General features: G+C 42.4%; 1 protein-coding gene across 1 annotated transcript in view; it reads right to left on the bottom strand.

Moving 5' to 3' along the window:
* Window positions 1-242: 242 nt before the first annotated feature.
* Window positions 243-22,472, bottom strand: part of FAH (fumarylacetoacetate hydrolase) — a 60,693-nt gene continuing 38,463 nt past the window's right edge. The window contains exons 10-14 of the mRNA XM_033920454.1: window positions 20,123-20,198; window positions 18,072-18,118; window positions 13,791-13,892; window positions 8,280-8,397; window positions 243-452 (exon numbers count right to left, since the gene is read on the bottom strand). Coding sequence (XP_033776345.1) covers window positions 376-452; window positions 8,280-8,397; window positions 13,791-13,892; window positions 18,072-18,118; window positions 20,123-20,198 — 420 coding nt within the window. The 3' untranslated portion in view covers window positions 243-375. The remainder of the gene's footprint in view (window positions 453-8,279; window positions 8,398-13,790; window positions 13,893-18,071; window positions 18,119-20,122; window positions 20,199-22,472) is intronic.

Below are 22,472 nucleotides of genomic sequence, written 5' to 3'. Positions count from 1 at the left end.
AAGAAGAAATCCTGCTGTACCAGTCCAATCTGCATCATCTGCTGCAGGCAGATAAATACTGGCACATTCCAGCTGGTACCCCTCCTTATACTAGTGAGGTCATGGAAAACCTCACATCTCTGCTTCCATCTTCTAATAGGGGGCATAGCCCATCAGCCTGAACTGGTCTAGGATGAAAAAGTAAAATGTATGTGATTCCTAATTCTTAACTGAAAAAACCTCTCTCTTATGAAAGCCATCAGTGAGAGCATCTGAATAGTTTGTTTTATTAGACTTCTGCCAGATTGTAAATCGTTTTATTTAGGAAAGAGAATACAATGCTAAAAGCAGGTCATAGAGGCAGCTGTTTTATTTCTTGCTTCTGGGAAAATCCTGTCATATAGAAATGGCTGGGAGTATCTTCCCAGCACAGCATCCAAATCCTATGCGATATCCAATCCCTTGACAGAAACCTAGAAAACAAAAAGCATGAAACTCAATAGTAGCCTGCAACAAAACCAACACTCATTCCCTAGTCTCAAGGCCTAAATAAAATAAAAATTAAGACTGTTCAGTGAGTGAGACACCTTGTACAGTGGAGAAAAAGTCCAGTACCACACCTACTTCTTGGTTGCCCAATACACAGCGGTGGTGTCCAATTACCAGTCAATAAAAAACTCTGGGCTCACTATTCAACTGGCAGCCCTGAGTGTTCTGCTAACCAACACCACCTCTGTTATTCCCAAATACTTAATGCCAGGCCCAGTCCACGCTCCTAAACTAAATATCCGGTTTGGTGGAGTTGGCCAATACAGAGCTGGTTAAATGTAAACTAAACTAAACCTTGCGTTTGTATATCGCATCCTCTCCATAAAGATAGAGCTTGGCACGGTTTACAGGTAATTCAATAAATGAGGGAAAGACATAATAAGAAATTAGAAGTTATAAAGAGGATAGATAGCTTTACATGTTGGAGAAAAGCCAGGTTTTCAGATGCTTTTGGAATAATTGGAATGAGCCTAGATTCCGCAGCGGGGCAGGAAGGTTAATCCAAAGCTCAGTGAATTTTAAGAAAAGGGATTTCCCTAATATTCAGCATCAAGATAGGACCACATAAGTAAGTCTTACTATGTGATTAACCTGGCCGCTTAAGTACTCACTCCACCCTCAGAATGCCTCCAAAATAGTCAGCGTCAACTGGTTATTTTCACTGGCACTCTCAGTTACCCTTGATCGGGTGATTGAACTGGTAACTGGTCATTTGCAGCAATACTTCAAGTGAAGAAGCAAGAAAGCCAAAGCAAAAATCAACCTGAGAAAAATCATTTCAAGCCCACTTATTGATAACAGTGTAATCTCGATAGCAAGCAGAAAGCATAAAAGGAGCAATTCTATAAAGTGGAAAGAGAAAGGGAGAGGGGCTGGGACTCATATATAATATGTAAACCCACTTTGCTTTATACCCAGGGAAAGAGGGATATAATCAAAGCAGATCCTTATTTTGAGTGAATTGCTTAGCATCACAAGGAGGTGGAGTGGGAATCGAGCCCAGTTCCCCTGATTCTCAGGCCACTGCGCTAACCATTCGGCTCAAGGAAGAACGCTTAGTGCCAGTCCTATGACAGTGTTAAGGCATGCCTAATGTGTTCTCCAATGGTGGCATGCTTCTGATACAGTTCTATGAAATTGCGCATTCCTAGGTGGAACATCCGTGCTCCTCCCACTACTACATGCGAGTGTTGTGTCAATTTTGTTGAACGGTGCCTAGCACATATCTACAGAAAGATGAGTTTATGGCTCGCAAGTGTAAGTAGACCCATCATAAATCTGTGCACACAGCTGGACTTCTTTGCAGAATTGCCCTCTTAGCTTTAGAGCCATTATGAGCTATGTGCCAAAGCAAAGCCCTTTTCCCTACCTGACTTGTTTCAATGATTACTTGCTTACTTTTGGAAGTATTAGATTGATGGAATTTTTTTCTTGACTGATAATTGGACAGTACCACTGTATATTGGGTAACTGATAAATGGGTGTATTCATACAGTGTTCTGAGGTCTTTTGTCTCCACCAACTGGTTTTTGGTTTGTAATGTTAATGATCAATTACTGAAATTGAGTGAGATGCTTGCAACAAGATTTTCTGAACAGTATACATTTTTGATAACTGCTTGTTCTCTTTTGAGTCAGAAATGTATCCAAACCATTTTCTAGCCTCCAAGAACATCGCACTATTCCCCAATAGCCAAGAAGCCTGAAACATGGTTTTATGCTTCTGTTGTGATCTGATGGATGTTGTACGTAAGATGTGTTCTTTTAGAAACATGCTCAGAGACCAAGTTCTTGGGAATAAAAGTTAAGAGCAAGGCTATAAAGCTAATGCTGCATTATGGCCCAAGCTGAGTGAGTGAATACCTCTTACAAGTCCAAAATGTGATTGCACAGCACAAAGGGACAATGCACACAGCTTCCGTGGCTCTAGTATGTTGTTAATGAGCACGTTACCTGGACTTCCTTTTAACTCGACAGATTCTTGATCCTCTACAATCTGGTTTTTGCCCCAACACTCCACAGAGTGACTTGTTCATGGCCAAATCTAAGGGCCTTTTCTCTAGCTTTATCCTTCTTGACCTGTCTGCTGCCTTTGATACTGTAAATCAGAGCTTACTCCTTGATATGCTGTCCTCGTTTGGATTCCGTCAATCTGTCCTCTCCTGGTTTGCCTCCTATCTTTCCCAACGCACCTTTAGTGTTGGTAGGTCCTCTTCTGCTGCTACCCCAGGGTTCTGTCTTAGGACCTCTTCTCTTCTCTCTCTACACCTCTTCCCTGATCTCCTCCCATGGCTTCCAGCATCACCTATATGCTGATCCCAGATCTACCTCTCTACACCTGAAATTTCCCCTAAAGTCCAGGAAAAAGTCTCTGCTTGTTTGGCTGACATTGCTGCCTGGATGTCCTGCCGTCATCTGAAACTAAATATGTCCAAGACTGAGCTGCTCCTCTTTCATCCTAAACCCTCTGCTTCTCCTCCTCCTTTCTCCATCTCGGTAAATAATACTGTCATTGTATTTCTTGGCCGGTATTTGTGCGGTGGGCTAAAGCTTCGCTGTCCACCTTGGGTCAATTGTGGAGCGACCAGGGAATGTTGTCTTGGGAAACTTTACAGGATGAGTTTTGGTTACCTAATTCTGAATCTTTTTACTATACACAGATTAGAGACCCGTTGTACAAAAAGGCTAGAGATGATCTCTCTCTCGCTCTCACATATCTTGTGCAGAAACCTCTATCTAGAGGTTCATTATCTTTTCTGTACAGGGTGCTTTTGATGCGGACAGATCCTGTGCAACCTTATAAAGCTTTGTGGGAATGTGAGTTAGGAGTCACTTTTACATCTGAAGAGTGGAATAGATGCTTTAGGAATTTGCTGAAGACCTCCATCTCTAGTAATATGAATGAAAATGGACATAAAGTATTGTATAGATTGTATTATATTCCCCATCACTTATATAAGATTTATAGCACGGTGAGTCCTCAGTGCTGGAGAGATTGTGATGAAGTGGGAGACTTTTTTCATATTTGGTGGAAATGTTCGGTAATACAAAGATTTTGGCAGCATTTTCTTCATGTTTTATTATTTAATTACTGGAATATTGTATCTGCCTGAGGCTCATTATTGTTTATTACATATGAAACCTTCTTATGTATCTAGGAATCGTCATATTTTAGCTTACTACAGCAGCTCATTGGAAGAATTTTGAACCTACTTTGACCCACTTGCTGAGGAAGATGGACTTTGTTTGATGTTAAAAATGACAGCTATTAAAAATGAACGTTTGTAGTCTTTTCATAAAATTTGGGATATCTATTTGCACTGGAGAGAGAGACTCCTGTCTCATTGTCTTCATAATAAGGGGCTTTATCATGTCAATTGATGGATATTATATTTTGGGGTATCACTTGGATTTTTTGGTGCTTATTGCATTGCTCCCTTTTGGTCTGATTGGTGGGGTTTGGATTTCTTTTGGGTCTCTGTTTAGGGGTGGGATGTGTTTGTTTTCTGGATTGTATATTATTTTGCAAAAATAAATAAAGAAATAATACTGTCATTGTTCCAATCTCTGCTTGCAAGTCTTCGATTCTGACCTCTCATTTTCTACGCATATCTAACAAGCTGCTAAGATCTGTCACTTCTATCTCTTCAATATCACCAAAATTCACCCCTTCCTCTTTGAGCACACTACCCGGACCCTTGTCCAAGCTCTCGTAACCTCATGCTTAGATTACTGCAATCAACTCCTAACTGGTATCCCGCAGTGTCGCCTCTGCCCCTTGCAAAACTCTGCTGCACAACTCATCTTCTACCAACCTCGCTACGCTCATGTCACGCTTCTCCTTAAGTCACTTCACTGGCTCCCTATCTGCCATCGCATATAGTTCAAGATCTTATTGCTGACCTATAAGTGTGTTCATTCTGCTGCCCCTCAATATCTCTCATCACTTCTCTCTCCTTATACAACTCCCAGAGAATTCCACTGCCAATTCCAGACTTTGTTCCTTTCATCTAGTTGCCCCCTATGCCTGAAATAAATTACCCAAGTTTGTCCGTCAAGCCCCTTCCCTTATTTAAAAGCAGACTGAAAACCCACCTTTTTGATGTAGCTTTCAATCCTTAACCCTACGCCTCTGCCCTCCAACCCAGCCTGCTGATTAACCGTTCTCCTTAAGTGTATCCATGACATCCTGTTTGTCTGTCTTGCCTGTTTAGATTGTAAGCGCTTTGTAGGGACTGTTTTCTTATTCTTTGTGACTCTGTGCAGCGCTGTGTGCGTCTGGTAGTGCTATAGAAATAATTAACAGTGGTAGTAGTAACCTGTTTGCTAATGGCCAATCTACGAGGAGCGTTCAAGTATGAAAGAAAGTAGCAAGTGTTTTGAAACAAGTCTGTGCACGTTGTGACATGTCTCAGGGTTACTCAGGCAGAGTTGTGGCTCAGTGCAAGTCTTAACATTCCAACAGACAGGATATCAGGAGAGTCCACGTGCAAATCAAGTAAGAAACTGCCTGACTTGTTTGTGCCATCTGTAAGGGAATTGAGACTGAATACCTCACGTGTAACTATGTTTTCCTGTAGGGGCCCCCAGGAATAAACATAACATAAACATAAAAGATGATGGCAGAAAAGGGCTACAGCCCATCAAGTCTGCCCACTCTGCTTACCCACCCCCTGTCTATGCCCTAATGACCCAATTTCCTTATCTTGACCCTCGTAGGGATCCCACATGGGTATCCCATTTATTCTTAAAGTCTGGCACGCTGTCTGCCTCGATCACCTGCACTGGAAGCTTGTTCCAATGATCAACCACTCTCTCTGTGAAGAAATACTTTCTAGTGTCGCCATGAGATTTTCCGCCCCTGAGTTTGAGCGGGTGACCTCTTGTGGCCGAGGGTCCCTTGAGAAAGAAAATATCATCGTCCACTTTGACACGTCCCGTGAGGTACTTAAATGTTTCGATCATGTCTCCCCTCTCCCTACGTTCCTCGAGAGTGTAGAGCTGCAATTTGTTCAGTCTCTCTTCGTACGAGAGACCCTTGAGCCCCGAGATCATCCTGGTGGCCGTCCGCTGAACCAATTCAATTCTGCGCACATCTTTACTGTAATGTGGCCTCCAGAATTGCACACAGTACTCCAGATGAGGTCTCACCATGGCCCTGTACAACGGCATTATGACTTCAGGCTTTCGGCTGACGAAACTTCTATTGATACAACCCAATATCTGCCTTGCCTTAGATGAAGCCTTCTCCACTTGATTGGCAGTTTTCATGTCTGCACTGATGATTACTCCTAAATCTCGTTCTGCTGAAGTCCTAGTTAAAGTTTCTCCATTCAAGACTTGGTTACCTTTGTACATTAGAAAGCAATGTAATCTTGATGCTTTTAAGAAATTATTGAAGAGACATCTAGTTTGTAACATGAAATATGGGCATTAGGGCATTTGCACTTGTGTAAGCGTTGATCGCTTATTTTGTTTGTGTTTCTACATGTATCTGATATATTTTTGACTATGTATGTTTACATTGTGAGCTGCCTTGGGAAAGGCAGATTATAATAATAATCATCATAATAACTTTATTCTTGTAAACTACCAACAGCAGCAGTTTTAGGCAGTTCACATAAAATAAGACTGGATAATCAATGAAAAAGAGTTTTGTGAGAAAATACAATTGAATAGGAAATACAGAATAATACTGCAATAAAACCAATCAAATCAAGCTAAAAATTTATCAAACAAATAGGTCTTAACTCATTTCCTGAAAAAACAATAAGGTAAGGCTTGAAAAATAATTTCACCTAACCCAGTTTGTAATTTGAACACAAGTGTCCTTTCCAAGAATGTCTTGCATCGACAAGCTTTTGGATTTGGGGAGGCAAATAGGTGAAAACTTAGGGCTCTTTTTACAAAGCTGCGATAGCGTTTTTAGCGCTTGCAGAATTTTAGCGCGCGCTAAACCCATGCTACGCGGCTAGAACTAACTCCAGCTCAATACTGGCATTAGCATCTAGCGCACGCTAAAACCACTAGTGCAGCTTTGTAAAAGGAGCCCTTAGAGTAGCCTTGATAGACCTATACAGCTTAGCACATAGGAAAGTCCCTTGTTAGCACATCCTAAACCCATTTACTAGTCCACTTTAGTAGACATACACCCAAGTCCACAAAAACTAAGGGGGTAATAATAAAAAAAAAAAAACATCTAAAAAGTGTCCTAAATGGCTACTTGGACGATCAAAAAGCCTGATCGTCCAAGTATCCATAACCAAAGCTGGTTTTAGACGTATCTAAAAACAGCTTAGGCCTTTCCCCTGCCTCTAAACGCACAGAGAAAAAAGAGGTGTGTTTAGAGGAGGGGAAAGGGCGGGCAGTGGGTGGGAGGTGGGCCGACCTACACCTAGCCGTACAACAGGTATAACCAATACAGTTTAGTCGGCACTTAGACCTTTTTCACTTAGACAAAATAAAACCAGGTCTAAGTGCCAAAAAAGGGGCCGCTGAGCTGATGGCCGCTGGCGCCATCAGTTCAGCGGCCCGGCAACCTAACCATCGCGGCAGGAGAGATGCCTCATCTCCCCTACCGCGATGCCATCACTCCTGGGGCCTAAGGCTCCCGGGCCTATTCTGATTGGCTCAGGCGCCTTAGGCCCCAAAAGTAGGCAGGGCTTTGGGACGGATGGGCCAATCCGGCCTCATTCCGTCGTTGGCTGCCTGCCGGACAGGCGGGTTTGGCTCCCGTCTGTCCGGCCAACTAAACAAAGGTACGGGGAAGGGAGGTGGGAGTGTCGTGGGGGGTCGGCCAGGGGGGTCGCGGGTCGGCTGGGGGGGCGGTCAGAGGTTCTTGGGGGGGGGCGGTCGTTGGGGGGAGGGGGATTTGCGTCGAGGGCAGGAGGGCCTGGGATCCCTCCTGCCCGTAATGTAGTGCGGGGTGGGGGTAGGGGGTCGCCGTGGCCAGGAGGGTTTGGGCTCCCTCCTGGCCCGATGTTGTGGGGGGGCAGGATCGGCTGGGCCAGGAGGGTTTGGGCTCCCTTCTGGCCCGAACAACTAGCGGGGGGGGGGGGGTTTGCCAGGGCCAGGAGGGCTTGGGCTCCCTCCTGGCCCGATATTGTCGGGGAGTTGGGGAGTCGGCGGGCAAGAGGGCTTGGGCTCCCTCTTGCCCCGATTGTGTCGGGGAGTCGGGGGGCAAGAGGGCTTGAGTTCCCTCTTGCCCCGATCGTGTCGGGGAGTCGGCGGGGCAAGAGGGCTTGAGCTCCCTCGGGAGGGGGGGGTCGCGGTTTGACATGGCAGGAGGGCTTGGGCACCCTCCTGCCTGGATCGTTGGGGGGGGGGGATTCTGTAACCGGTGTTGTTTTTGACAGACACCGGTTACAGAATCCAGCTTTTAGGCGAAGAACTGGCTCCTCCTTCGCCTAAAAGCCCTTCTGTTGGACGTTTGTGGCCTAGGCATGTTTTTGTTTCATTATGGCTAAAAAGTGTAGACGAGCTGTGGGGGTACTTGTAGACGTAGTGGAGATTGGGCGTTTAGGCAGAGGAAGGCCATAATCAAAACATGGACGTTTGTTTTGGTTATGGACTCTTTCCCTGCTTCTGGGTTGAACGTTTAGGGACTTAGGCCAAAAGGGGACTTAGACGCTTTTTTTGATTATGCCCCTCCACGAGTTTAGCTTTCAAATGGCCCCAGCAGTGAAGAAGAGAGGATTGGAGATCTGAAAAGCAGATACTCTGCTCAATTGTCTTTGCTAATTCACCCCTCACCTGTTAAGAAGACCTCATCTCCATCTTGCAGAAATGTACGAACATGACCTCCTCCAAGAGTAATGGGCTTTGTTCCTTTCCAGGAGAGTTCCAGCATCGAGCCATAACTTTCTGGTTCCTGAAATTATACCATCATAAATGCACTACATAAAACTGTTGGAAGGGCTTAATTTGTAGATAAAAACAAAGTTGAGCCAGCAGAGCAGGGCCGGCATTAGAAGAGGGCAAACAGAGCAGCTGTCCTGGGTCCCACAGCTCCAGGGGCCCCAGTGGTCTGGGAATCTGTTCCCCTTGCTGGTCCATCTCACTCCCTTCCCCTCACCTTCATGGTTGCCTTTCTAAATCAAAGTTTTCTTGTTCAGTGGGACCCTGGCAAGGCAGCCATTTTCATAAGTTGCAGGCAGCTGCCTAGCCCAAAGCTTCCCTTCCTACGTAACTTCCTGTTTTCGCCTGAGCAGATCGTAGCAGATGGAAAGCTTCAGCCAGGCAACTTATGAAAATGGCTGCCTTGTCAGGACCCTGCTGAAAAAAGAAAACTTTGATTTAGAAAGGCAACTGCGAAGGTGAGGGGAAGGGAGGGAGATGGGCCAACAAGAGGAAGAGACTGAGTAATGCTTGAGCGTTATTGTGTGCCAACAGGAGTGTGTGAAAAAGCAGCAGCAGTGGTGGGAAGATGAGGGGGCAGGATACTCGATGGAATTGGGGAGGAGAGAGGGAGAGAGAAAGGAGGCCAGGATACTCAATGAAATTGGGGTGGAGGGAGAGAACAAGAAGGGAGCATAATATGGAATTGGGGTGGAAGGAGAGAGAGGGAGCAGATGATGGAAGTGGAGTAAAGGGAGGGGGAACAGATGCTGAATGGAAGTGGAGAAAGAGGGCACATACTGGATGGAAGGAGAGGATAAAGAAAAAAAGGTGCATGCTAGATGGGGGGAAGAGGATAGTGTTAGTGAGATACTAGAGGGGTGAATGAAAGGAGTAGCAAACTAGGTAAACAGTGAAAAGAGGGAAATTGAGAACTGGATAGTAAGAAAGAATTTAATATAAATGGAGGCAAAAAATAAATTGAGAAGAAGACCAGGGAAGAAAAGGAAAGGAAAAGGAAAGGAAGAGAGAGTAGAGAGAGATACCAGAGCATGGGTGGAGGGGCAGGAGATAGAGATACCAGATCTGGGGGGAGAAAAGGGGAAAGGAGACAGAGAAATCAGATCTGAGGGAAGAAAATGAGAAGAGAGAGATGCTAAAACTAACAGGGGGAAGGGAGGGAAGGAGACAGAGATGCCAGACCATTGGGGGGAGGTGCGGAGGGAAGAAGAAGGATGTCAGACCAATGGAGGTGGAGGAAAGGAAACAGAGATGTCAGACCATGGGGGAGCAGAGGGAAAAAGATGAATGCCAGGCCAATTGGGGGGGGGGAGAAATGGAAGGGGAGGCAGTTTCTGGAAGGGGCAGAGAGAGAGAGAGAGAGAAAGCAGATGTCATACGGAAGAGGCAGAGAGAAGGCAGACAGTAGATGGAAGGAAGAGAATGACAAGAAGATGAGGAAAGCAGAAACCAAACGTCAAAAGGTAGAAAATAATTTCTATTTATTTTTTTTGCTTTAGGATAAAGTCCTATTGTAGCTTTGTTGATAAACATTTATATATAGAAAATGGAAATAAGGTGATCCTTTTACTGGACTAGTTTTTTAATGCATTTCTTGCTAACTTTCAGAGACCAAGGGCTCCTTTTACGAAGGTGCACTAGGATTAGGAGGCGGTAGCGGCTAGCACGCGTGGAAATTTAGCATGCGCTATTCCGCACGTTAAGCCCCTAGCACACCTTCGTAAAAGGAGCCCCATATCCCCTTTCTTCAGGTGAGGACAGGATACTTTATTGACCTGAGTAAAGAGGTTTTGACCTCCGCAAGGTAATTGAAAAATTATTTTATTTTTATTTGTAAAATGATTTGTTATTTCTCTTTTTTCATCTGCTCTTTATATTTTGTACAATATTGGGGGATATGCATCACTGTATTATTTGGTTCAGCTCCAGCTTATCTTGTTTCTCATTTTGAATTTCATAGAACAAACATGAATACACGCAAATCTTACTGGTTTGCATTTCCATCACCCAAAGCTTGTCGTTACACAAGATTTTTTGCTCGAACTTTAGCACTCCAGGCTAGTAAAATGAATACCTGATGGAGTACCCTAATTTCTCAAGCTCAATCTTATCTTGCTTTTAGAAAAGCATTAAAACCTATCTGTTTGATAAATTTATATCTTGACTGTTTTAATACTGTATTAATGATATGTATATGTGTTGTATTTATATGATTCGCCGATTGTCCAGCTTTTCTTGATGTAAACTGCCTAGAACTCATGGTATGGCGGTATACAAAAATAAAGTTGTTTATTATTATTATTGTTTCTGTGGTTTTGCACTGTATGCAAAGTTCAGCTTCTAGGTGGTTCAGTTTAACTTTTGTCTACATATTTCTATTTTTAGTTTGCGATTACTTATTCCAAACTGGGTGAGGGTGTTTCTGACTTCTGTGTGTATAAAAGACATATTTTTCTGTTAGCATTGATTTTGCAGGATCAATCTGTACTAATCTGGCTCGTTTGTTTTACATTAGGTGTATTGATGTTATAGTGCTCAATGCTGCCTTTTCCTAGGTACACTCTTGTTGTGCAAGTTGTGGATTACTACTAAAAATCATGTTTTTCATACAGAGGAGGGAATGTTAAAAAATGATCATCTCCATTGTCATATATGCTAGGAATGCCACTGGTGGAAATACAAAGGCTGGATGCAACCTAGAATCTGAAGCCAGTGCTTCAGGAGAACTAAAAGAGCTGCCAACCTACTACATTCAGGCATTTTCTCACACTTTCTAAAAGATGTAACAAATATAGGCCCCCTTTTATCATGCTGTGTTGTCGCTGACTGTGGTGGTAAAATTCCTACGAGTATCGGAGCTTATATCCCTTCAACCAGCGATTTAAAAAAAAACAACCAAAAAAACCTAATGCAGCATGATAAAAGGGGGCCTATAGTTTGGTGACAGGAGGACAAATTTATAGGAAAACTTTCTCTTTTTGAGAAAATAAGGAAAGGTTATGGCAGTTGGGTAGTTTTCCTATTTGGAAAGCTAGGATGATTGTCAGGTACTATTTCAGTGTTTGTTTTAGGAATCACAATGAAAATAGAAGGCATGCAAACATAATGCTGCTTACGAGAAGTCAGTTATTTTTCTGTATCTGTGCTAGATGTACATAGCCCTGTCAGATTAGAAAAATCAGCCCCTTGATTTGTGTTAATGTATATCAACTCCTTCCATCAGAGCCAAGGCATTTCATTTTAATTTGATATAGGGTGGTGTACCAAAAGCCACTTTAGGCTTGAAGAAGGTTGACATTGGGCCATTAAGGATCAAGAATGGAGGGAGGAGATATACTACAAATTGTGGAATAATGTGGGAGACACAGAGAGTGGCAAGGAGATGAATGGGAGGAGGATAGTAAGTACAGAGGTGTATATGAAAGATATCATGGAATAGGAGACTGGAGAAGGCATGATATGGGAAATGGGAGAACTAGAACATGAGACAGGGAGAAGGAAAGTTGGTAAGTAGTGGTCAGAGAGGAAGAAAATTAAAAAAGGGCAGGAAGAGCTAAAAAGGGAAGATTAGAACAGTATACCCCCGCGAATTTGCAGTCCCGAATTTGTGGACTCAGTAATTTGTGGGTTTTCCCTCACTTAGTAACCAAATTCTGCCTCACCCTCACCCCCTCCATAATTTACCTCACGGAGCAGCCAATAGCTGGAAAGTTCACATCTCCCTTTCGCTGCCAATCAATTCTGACGGGGATCTCAGTGCGAGGGCGGGGCCGGAGCAAGAAAGGAGGAGGGAGAGTGCCGAGAGCGTGAGGTTTAGGGGCAAGCAGGCAATGAGGAGATGCGACTGCAAGCGCTTCCTGCGCCATGGTTTTAGGTGAGTGTGTTTTGTCTTTCACGCACTGATTACAGCACTCATCCGATATTCACGGTTTTTCAACATTCGTGGTCACTCCGAGAACGTAACCCCCATGAATTTCGGGGGAGTACTGTATATCAAAGACAGGAAAGAGGAGAATAGATAAATGGACAGCAACCACTGGAAAGGGAAAGATCAGAAGACACAGGAAAGCAGAAAAGACAAGATGGGACCAACATGATGGAAAAAATTAAATGTGTAGGCAACAAAGGTAGAAAAAAGAGTTTTATTTCAAATGAATTACCTGGAATATGTGCATCACAAATCTTTGTATTGTGTCCAGTGGCTTACCAGACAATTGATGGGAGCGTGAGGGTGGACAGTGGCCCTGAGCCCAAAGTGGGTAGGCACTAAATTTTCTTCCTATCCAAAAGCAAAATATAAATACCCAAAGCCCTGCCAGCCGAAGACCTGTTCCTCTAGTCTGGCGGCCAGAACTCTTCAAGCTCTCCAGCTGGTGACAGGTCAGGGATTCTTCCGCTAGCTGCGGAGCTTGGAGATTACTGGCTGCTAGACCGGCGAAGGTGGTCTTCAACTGGCAGGGTTTTGGGATCTCCACCAGCCAGAAGCAAGGGAGGTGGGCCTGGAATCTTTATGTGTTCAGTGTAGAAAGAAGTGCATATCTGGTTTTATTTCTCTAGTGTTGCAATAAGTGCTGAGTTTAATTTCTTAGGGTTTCCGCCCCGGTTGAATTTCAATTTAAGAGCAAACTCAAGAGTTTTCTTTTTAAAGATGCATCAGAACTTAATTGAATTGCTTACTGTTCTTCTGTTTATTTTTAAACCTTTTAATCAGTTTTGTCTTTCCCTTCCTGCTGTTTTTAACCCCTAATTGTTTGCTCCTATATTAATTAGATTGTATTTCTTTCCTTGCCTTGCCTATTGTCTCGTACTTGAAAATGTATTTTTATTATGTTTTATAGACTTAGTCCCTTTGTTAGTTATGTAAGTTTATTTTAACTATGTATTTTGTTGACTTGTACATCGCCTAGAATTTGGAATAGGCGATTAATCAAATTATAAAATAAACTTGAAACTTGAAACTAAACTTTGTGATCTCTAGTTCTGTATTTGGTAAAGGTCTATCTGTATTTTGTTTGTAAAGAGGTCATTTAAAGTTGTTTTATGTGTGGTAGTAATGGGAGGTAGGGATATCATGGGGAGGATGCAGAGAGAAGAGGTGTTCCTTAATTTCTGTCCTGGGTCCCAGAATGTCTAAAACTGGCACTGAGCAACAGGAAAAGAGGGGCTGGATTAGGGTATAGTGACTGTTCTTGACTCTGCTCCAGGCTCACCACTTTCCTTTAGGCTGCCTTGCTGCAGTGAGATCTGAAAATAAGTGGTGGCACTGCATTCCAGACCATTCCCCCAACAAGTTAGGTCTTGACTTTCAGACCTTGTTAGCCACCCAACACTAGCTTAGTGCAAGCGTTGCCTGTAAGGTTAGCCACATTCAAGCTTTTGTACAGAATCCTTATTAGGAAAACTCACTGGTCCACTGATAGTGCCAGAAGCCAGGAGGTCGCCAGGCCTCACATTGCATCCAGAGATAGTGTGATGTACAAGCTGTTGCTTCATGGTCCAATACATGTACTAGGAAGAGACAGGAACAAAGAGCAAAAATAGTGCATTTAAATGAGAAGCAGCAGAAATGAAAGAAAGAGAAAAAGCACCACGAGTCAAAACATGAAGTACATAAGAATATCATCTTCACTCTGAGTCTGCTCAAAAAGGTCCATCAGGCCTTCTATCCTCATTCCAACAATAGCCAATCCAGGTCAAAAGCACTTGGCTTGATCCCAAAGGTAGGATTTCATGCTCCTTAGCCCAAAGATAACGGCAGGATTTCCCCATCCAATTGCATTATGGTATATGGACTTTTCATCCAGGAATCGCCAAAACTTTTCTAAACTCAGCCACACTAACAGAATGAATTCCGTAGCTTGACTACGCATTGCGCATAAGTTTTTGCCAATCCTATTAACAATGCATCTTCATCTATTATTTAACAATCAGCCATAAACAGTCCTAGGCAAATACATCAAATTCCATCAACTGATTTAATACATTTGTAAACAGAGACATTCCAGAAAATAGAAGCTGAGGCATTTAACTTAACATAACACTTTATTTTTATTCCACAAAACCTTCCAGTTCTATGCGGATAACAAAAGAAGAAAAGCCCTCTTTTACTATGCTACGATAGAGGTTTCTACCTTGGCCTGGAGTGCTAAATGCTCCGATGCTACTTCGACGCTCATAGGGGACAGTGAGCTAGAAAATCATAATCAATAGAACAAAACATATCAGCCAGCCATCATTCCTTCCCATGAAATTTTTGAAACGGATAAGTCTTCAGTAACTTTCTAAAATGAAAAAGCGAAACAGAGGTAAGTACTAATGGGCAAAACTCAGATTCCAAGCTAGCAGCCCGATAAGAAAGTAATAGCTATGATGTGTCTGGTAAACAAGCTTTTGGATGAGGGAAATGTAAACAATTACGCGGTGAACGGACAGGAGTAAAAAAATCAAATGATCCATTAGATAATTCAGGAGCAAGCTATACAACACTTTGAAGCAAAAACTACTGAATTTAAAAATAACCCACGCTTCCAAATTTTTGGTCAAATCTATCATAAGCACCAACCATGATCTTTTGGAAATTGTCACCACATTCTCACCATTTGGCATGCCTTTTGCAAAAGAGAACTGGTAGTGATACGAGGTAAGACACTGTAATCCTCCTCTAAAAAGCTATTAACCTACATTATAAGTTACACAGCTCTTGGAATTAGCTCTTTGCTATACGAAACCCTTTGTTTTACTTGTTTAAGACTTCACAATTGTGCACATCATATGAAAATAGCTAAAACTGCCTAGAAATTCCCTGCTTATTCCTAGGATAAGCAGCATAAAATCTGTTTTACTACTTGCAACTTGGGTTGGCCACTGTTGGGAACAGGATCCTGGGCTTGATGGACCTCTGCTTTGTCCCAGCTGAATCTGAGGAATCATGTGCACTTCTGAAAAGTCACCTTGCAAAGACCATTTTGCATAAAGTAGTTGATGGGAAAGTTCATTTAATTGCAATGCAAAGGAGCTCTCCTAATGACAAGCATTGTGAAAAGGTGTGCAAAATGGTTCTGTGGGCTTGTTTTGTGTTGGTAGGAAAAACTAAACTATTGGAGGTGTGGTTCTTGTTTTTTGGGTAACAATGGAGCTCCAGTTTGATGGGCCCTGATGACTTAATTTGGAGATCCCTTGGTCTCCACCCTCTCTGCGCCTCTGGCCAGCAGTGCCTCATCTCTAGCCCTAGTGGAGGATGTACATGAAAAGAAACCCTTGAGCCCTGCCACTCTGCCCCTAAGTAAAGGCCAAATGAATTTCTGTTACAGTGCTTAACCTAACTTCAAATCCTTTTACTACCTGGTTTTCATTTTGGCCAAGTGTGTTTGCTGGAAGCTGAAAATGTGAACTTTGTCCTGCTGGTCTCGCTCCCCACCTCCTCCTCTCTGAAAAGGAGTTGCCTCACCCCCCTGCCCATCTGTAGGTGTCCTCTAGGGCCTATTTTACAATCCCTGGCAATTTAGGGATGTAGTCAGGGTAGGAGTTATCTCCATGGCCCTCTTGCCTATGTTGTCAAAATGGTTGCCATGACTTCTAATGACAATCACTAGACTGAGCAAGATGTCGTGTCAGCCATTTGAGAGTACAGCTGACATGGGTGAGAGTGACTATAGATCACTCCTGCCTTAAATACACCACTAGGTCTCAAAATCTAAGGATGATTTTTTTTTTTTGGACTGGTGGGGAGGAAGAAGGAAGCTACTTTTTGCATTTTTTTAAATGTCTGTGTAATGCGAGTTGCAAGTAATACAATTATGATCTTGATAGTAGTTTATATGGTAAATAGAGTGCTCCAAAGAAATGCTTTTTTAGTAAGAATTTAAGTCTGTAAATTTGGGATGACAACCTGCTTAGGAATTAGCCTCTCTGTGAAGATACGACAGCTGTCACTCCAAATGTGGTGCAACGTCAGCCATTGTAAAAGCACAGTTTCAGTTTTCATTAACAGAGGTCTGTGGATGTGGAGGCAATTTTGCTTGGAGGAAAAATATGGGCTTTCATTGTTTAAAGTATTATTCTGGCTTGAATAGCAGTCTAGGAAGCCCAGGAGTTAACTGGGGGGAGGTGCAATTTATTTCTGTCCCTCTCACGCAGGCGCTCTAAAGGTAATTTTGCTAACGGTGTTGCTGAATTCCACCAGTGAAATTCCAACACCGCTGCTCCCTGCTGCTTGCTTTCTGCTCCAAAAATGTCAGGATTTCTCACACGCGCTTCAAGCATTTGCGGGAAGTCTTGGCATGCTCAGAGCAGGAAGGAAAAAGTGGGGAGCTGCGGCACTGTAGTTATTTTGCTGGTGGGGCACAGTGTCCCTGCCAGTAAGGTAAAAAGGGAGTGCTGGAGTTCTGGAGGGGGCCCGAGCCAAAGTGGGGGGGATGCCAGACTTCCAAGGCTACGCTACTGTTGAACAGTATTTCCAGGCTCTTTTGGGCATAACGAAGATGCAGTATTTTAATGAAATTTGTGACGTGCAGAAGCTAGATTCTATGAGAAAGGAATCTGCAGTGATTGTTTTCAAGCACAAGTGTTAATAGGAAAGTATTACAATGAAATGAAATGTCAAGGGACTTTTTTTACTCTGTATTGTATACCAGCCTGGTATAATGTCCACAGTGTAGACCAGTGTCTGGACTCCTTTTATCCTAGTTTAATGGTCCTCTAAGGCCTTTGTCTGGCCATGTAACTCAATGAATTTGCTCCTATGAGTGATCACCAGCATTGTGCTACTGTGACTGCTTCACAATTTGACCTACCTGCATTCCCAACACATCTGGTGGTGCTGAGCCAGTGATCAATAGTATCAGGTGAAGCAGGAGGAAAGAAGCTTGGTCCCTATCTACAGAGGGGTATAGGATGCCAGAAATGCTAAGCAGCCTGTTTGTTGTATTAAGGAATGGTTGAGGAGTTTGGGATCAGCCTTGCCTTATTTATAGTGTCTGGCATGGAAAGAAGGTGGTCTGGATAGCTTTGTTGTGCATTGTGTGATTGCTGAAGAAGCAAGCACCCTCACTGAAATTAGCATATGCTTTTGCTTTTGAACCACACAGCAGCAACATAATTTCTGGAGCAGCGGCAGCTTAAGCAGTTACCTATACCCATGCCTAGGGATGTGCTTCCTACTGCCCATTTTGTCCTCTTTCCCTCCTGCCTCAACACCCCAAAGGTGTGTCACCCACACTCTGCTCTTCTCCACTTGCACCCAGGGCTATGCCTAATCTCGGGCTACTTTCCTCACCTGAGGTATGGCTCTCCTACAGATCATTCTCCTGTCTTGACAACCCCCCCCTCAAAGAAGTGTGCCTCTCAGAGATTTCCTACATCAAAAGATAAGCCTCCCACAGGTTGACATCCTTTCCAGAGACATGTTTCCCATAGACTTATTTCCTCCCTACGCCTGCAAAGATATTCCTCTCACAAATCTGATGCACGTCTTCTCCTTTGAGAATAGGTTAAAATTCTTCTCCTTTCCATTTTAGGGGTCCTAATTGCCTTTTCCAAGTCTGCACTCATCTATGCATCAGAAGAGAAGGTGCTCAGAGAAGTACAAGGCCAGGCTGTAGGTGACCCAGAACATGCATGATATAGAAGATATCTGCTCTTGTAACTCCTTCCCCTGGGGAAAGTGCCCAGGACTGCTGCCCTGCCTACCTTGAAGTTGGTTTTGCAGATGGTGGTTGCTTCAGTCATTCCTTCTCCTGAAAGGAGAGAGAAGGGAGGAGAGGAAAAGAGAAGAGAGAGAGAATAGTCAGATTCCACATACAGCTGGAAATGCAGGTCTCCATAATTAATACAGTAATAAAGTCTCGATCTGTCTGCCGCATTTAATACTGTTGATCACTGCCTACTCCTTGATAAGCTGCCCTTGCTGGGATTCCAGGGTCCTGCCCTCTACTGGTTTTCTTCCTATTTCTCCCATTGCAGCTTCAGTGTATGCAATGGTGGTTCCTCCTTCACAGCTTTCCCACTATCGATTGGTGTACCACAAAGTTCTGTTCTGGGACCACTCCTTTTCTCAATCTACACTTGCTTATTTGGAGCGCTGATCTCCCACAGTTTCCAGTATCACTTCTATGCTGGCGACTCCCAGATCTACCTCTCTGCGCCAAATATCTCTACTAAAACCAAAACCAGAATCTTAGCCTACCTGTCTGACATTGCCGCCTGGATGTTTTACCGCCATCTAAAACTGAATATGGCTAAAATGGAGCTGCTTATCTTCTTGCCTAAACCCACCTTTCCGCTTTCCTCATTCTCCATCTCTGTGAACAACAGTCTCATCCTTCCTGTTTTGTCTGCTCGTATTCTCGGGGTCATCTTTGACTCCTTGTTCTCCTTCACTGTTCAGATACAATATATTGCTAAAACCTGCCACTTCTTCCTCTATAATATTGCCAAAATCTGACCCTTTCTTTCTGAGCACAATATCAAAACCCTTATCCACCCTTTCATCACCTTGCCTTGCGCTTTAGACTACTGCAACTCACTACTCTCAGGCCTTCCGCTTAGCCAACTCACTCCCCTCCAATCCATCCAGAATTCAGCTGCATGATTCATATTCCAGAAGAGCTGCTATACTCACATTACCCTTCTCCTAAAGTCACTTCATTGGCTTTCCATCTGTTTCCAAATACAATTCAAACTCCTCTTACTGACCTACAAATACACTCACTCAGCTGCCTCTTACTATCTCTCTTCACTTATCTCCCTCTATGTTCCTCCCCATGAGCTCCATTCAGCTAGTAAGTCCCTCCTATATGTGCCCTTATCTTCCTTTGCCAACTCCAGACTCCATTCCTTCTACCTTGCCAAGTTTCCAAGTTTATTAATTTATTGTTATACCATCTAGCCCAAGTATCTAGAATATTTACAGTAGGTTGATATAGTAAAAGATTAAAAAAATATAATCTAAAACATTAAGGGAGGAAGATAGACAGACTTGACTGACATGAAGCAAGGGGGGAAGTTGGGGGAGGGAGAAAAAGTTACAATAAAATTATAATAGAAAAAGGTATAGGAAAGGGTAAGTACAGTAGGTGAGGGGGTCTTTTTTCCTTAAGATGGGAAGAAGGTCAACCCGTATTGAAAGCATCTTGAAACAGGAAGGTTTTTAGTTTAGATTTGAATACTATTAAAGATGATTCTTGTCTGAGTTTGTTGGGCATCGTCATATGCTTGGAAGAAGCTGCTCAAATCCCTTCGGCAGGGACGTGTTCAAAGCCCAGTTAAAAGCCCGCCTCTTCAAGAGTGTTTTCAACTCCTAACTCCTCTCACCTTGGGTTCTGCATCCCCAACCATACTATTTAACTATTAATGTTCCCCTTTAAATGTATTTAAGAATGCAATGAAATTGAAGACATTGGGGCAGGTTTCCCCATTTGTTTCTTTCCAAAGTTCCTTCTCTGTTGTGAGGAGCTGGGAGATAGCCACAGATAGGTGATGATACACAGAGATGCTACAGATTGGTCTCACCAGTCAACATCTAAGTACTGTTTATGGATGTGTGTCTAGCCAAGTTTTAGAAGGTATAAAATAAATGCATGAATACTCATATTAATATTTCAAATCACCGAAAAGTGAAGGGCAGGGAAGAAAGTAATAGGTAAGAGAGGAGGTATACAAGAGATGCAAAGCCTCTCCAGCTATACATAAAGATACTTTCATAGTATAAATGTATGATTAGTTTACAGAATAATTATTACCTTTAATGGCCACAGAGAGGTTTATATCAAAGTTATAGGGATTATCATCAACAAGGTAGGGAAGAGGCAAAGGATCCTGAAAAGAGAGAGACAGAGAAGGAAGAGATTACAGGATGTCACATTAGTGCTAAACCCATTCCTCTTCAAAGTCTTTACACAACAGTTTAGAAGAGATGGTACGGAAAGTAAAGTAAATTTGTTGTAGGTTTTCATATTACTTACAAAGAGAGACAAGAGAAGGGTGCTCATGCTTGGCAAATTTACCTTAAGAGTTTAAATACCGTATAAAATCATTCATTTGATGTTTAGAAATCCAAAACAGCTAAATATCTTTTCAGCAGGATTTGAACTTTAAACAAATATGGCTGCTAGATCTCTGATGAGAAACAGAAGAATAAGAGCTTAACTCTCTTTGATTAAGCTCCATTCTCAGCCTATATGAAAGCAAATAGTTTTTAAGACCAGAAAAATTACCATGGGTCAGACTATCTAACCTAGTGTCCTATTTTCAACAATGGCTAATCCAGGTCACCTAGAAGGATCCCAAAAACTAGACAGTTCTATGCTACTAACCCCCAGGGATAAGGAGTAACTTCCCTCAGGCCTACTCTAGCAAGTTGTTGAGTTTTTCACCAGAAATATCTTCAAAACTTTTTTAAAATTCAGTTATACTAATCCCACTGGTCTACGGGATGGAAACTAATACGTTAACCGAGTAGAAGCTAATGGACTCCTACACCAGCATACCTTACTCTGAGGACATCAGCGAAAGTATCAGGTGACTGTCAGCCTTACATTACTGTATGCTAGTTGACAGCATTTTTGTTGGCCTAACCAGAGTATCAGCAAAGGACTCAGGGATATTAAACAATGTGACTCTGGGAATGTTAGTGTAGATAGACCAAATAAGACCCCTGCCCATATTCCACATATCTTGAGTATCCAGCCAGCCTGGATTTCTCAAGAAGATATGTTAACTACAGTACTTGAATAGAACAAAAGAAGCCAGACAGACTAATTCCATCTACCAGAGTCACACCTTCCTTATCAATTAAGGGTCATTGTCTCAAACAAGTACCAAATTATGGCAGAGGTACTGGAAAATATGTTCAATTCAGTTCTTAACAACAATATATACTATTTTTATAACATTACTCAAGCCTATAAATGTAGGTTAACCCCCCACCCAAACACACACACACTTTGTCTCTCTCGGCCTTCTCTCTTGCTTATCTCCCTCTTGGCTCTCTTCTCCCCTACCTTACAACCATACACACATTCATTCATTCAGGTACACCACAAGCTCTCTCTGCTCTGGGCATATGTTTTCCTATATACACACAGAAGCAGCTCTATAACCATATATCTTTCTGTACATTAGTAACAAGCACAAGTATGGTGTATCTTTCTTCTAAGCATTGTACCTCTATAATAACAAGCCTATTTCCACAAAGTATACTTTTTTCCCCCCGTTAAATCTTTACTGATTTTCAATTTAAATTTCAAGCATTACACTTATACAGAAAGCAATAATAGAAAACACATTAAGTACAATATAATTATAACTCATAAAGTTAACTATTTTTTACTATTCATGCTCAAGTCCTCAACTTAGGATCCAAGACTCAAAAAGAGCGAAACATAAAGGAAAATGCTAAGAATAACAAGAAACTGAAAGCTGTGGCTCTGAAGAGGTCATCAAAAATTATAGGATTCAAAGATTTCTTCCTTCCAGTCGAGACATTGCCACAAAAGTTGTCAATTGGGATGGTTCAAAGAACACATACTTAACAGTACGGTAATGCACAATACATTTACACGGATGTCTCAAATAAAAAGTTGCCCCCAAAGATATAACCCCAGGTTTCAGAAGAAGAAATTCACGGCAACGTTTTTGCGTCTCCCGTGCCAAATCTGGGAACATTTGTATTTTTGACCAAGAAAATTTTTTTGTCTATTTTTAAAGTAAAGCTTTAACAACCATGTTTTATCAATTGGTAGAGCTAAAGTAATGATCATAGTGGCTGATGATGCTAAGTCCTTCTCAGATGTCTCTAAGATTTCTGAAATGTTTAAGGCTTTTTGATCTGAAGGTTTTTCTTTTTGTTGTTGATTTTGTCCTTTTTTAGGGAAGTAGTAAACCCGTGAGAATGGTGGTAACTGTTCTTCAGATATCTTCAAAATTTCCACTAGATATCTCTTAAGCATGTCTCTAGGTGTTACCAAATCAAGTCTAGGAAAATTAATTAACCTTAAATTGTTACTACGTGAGTTATTCTCAGGCATTTCAATTTTCCTCCTTAAATTGATATTATCTTTAAATAAAGTCTCTTGTAAATGTTTAGATGTT

The sequence above is a fragment of the Geotrypetes seraphini genome, chromosome 14 (genome assembly GCF_902459505.1).
Source record: "Geotrypetes seraphini chromosome 14, aGeoSer1.1, whole genome shotgun sequence".
Classification (NCBI taxonomy): domain Eukaryota; kingdom Metazoa; phylum Chordata; class Amphibia; order Gymnophiona; family Dermophiidae; genus Geotrypetes; species Geotrypetes seraphini.
This window is presented reverse-complemented; position numbering and strand designations above follow the sequence as displayed.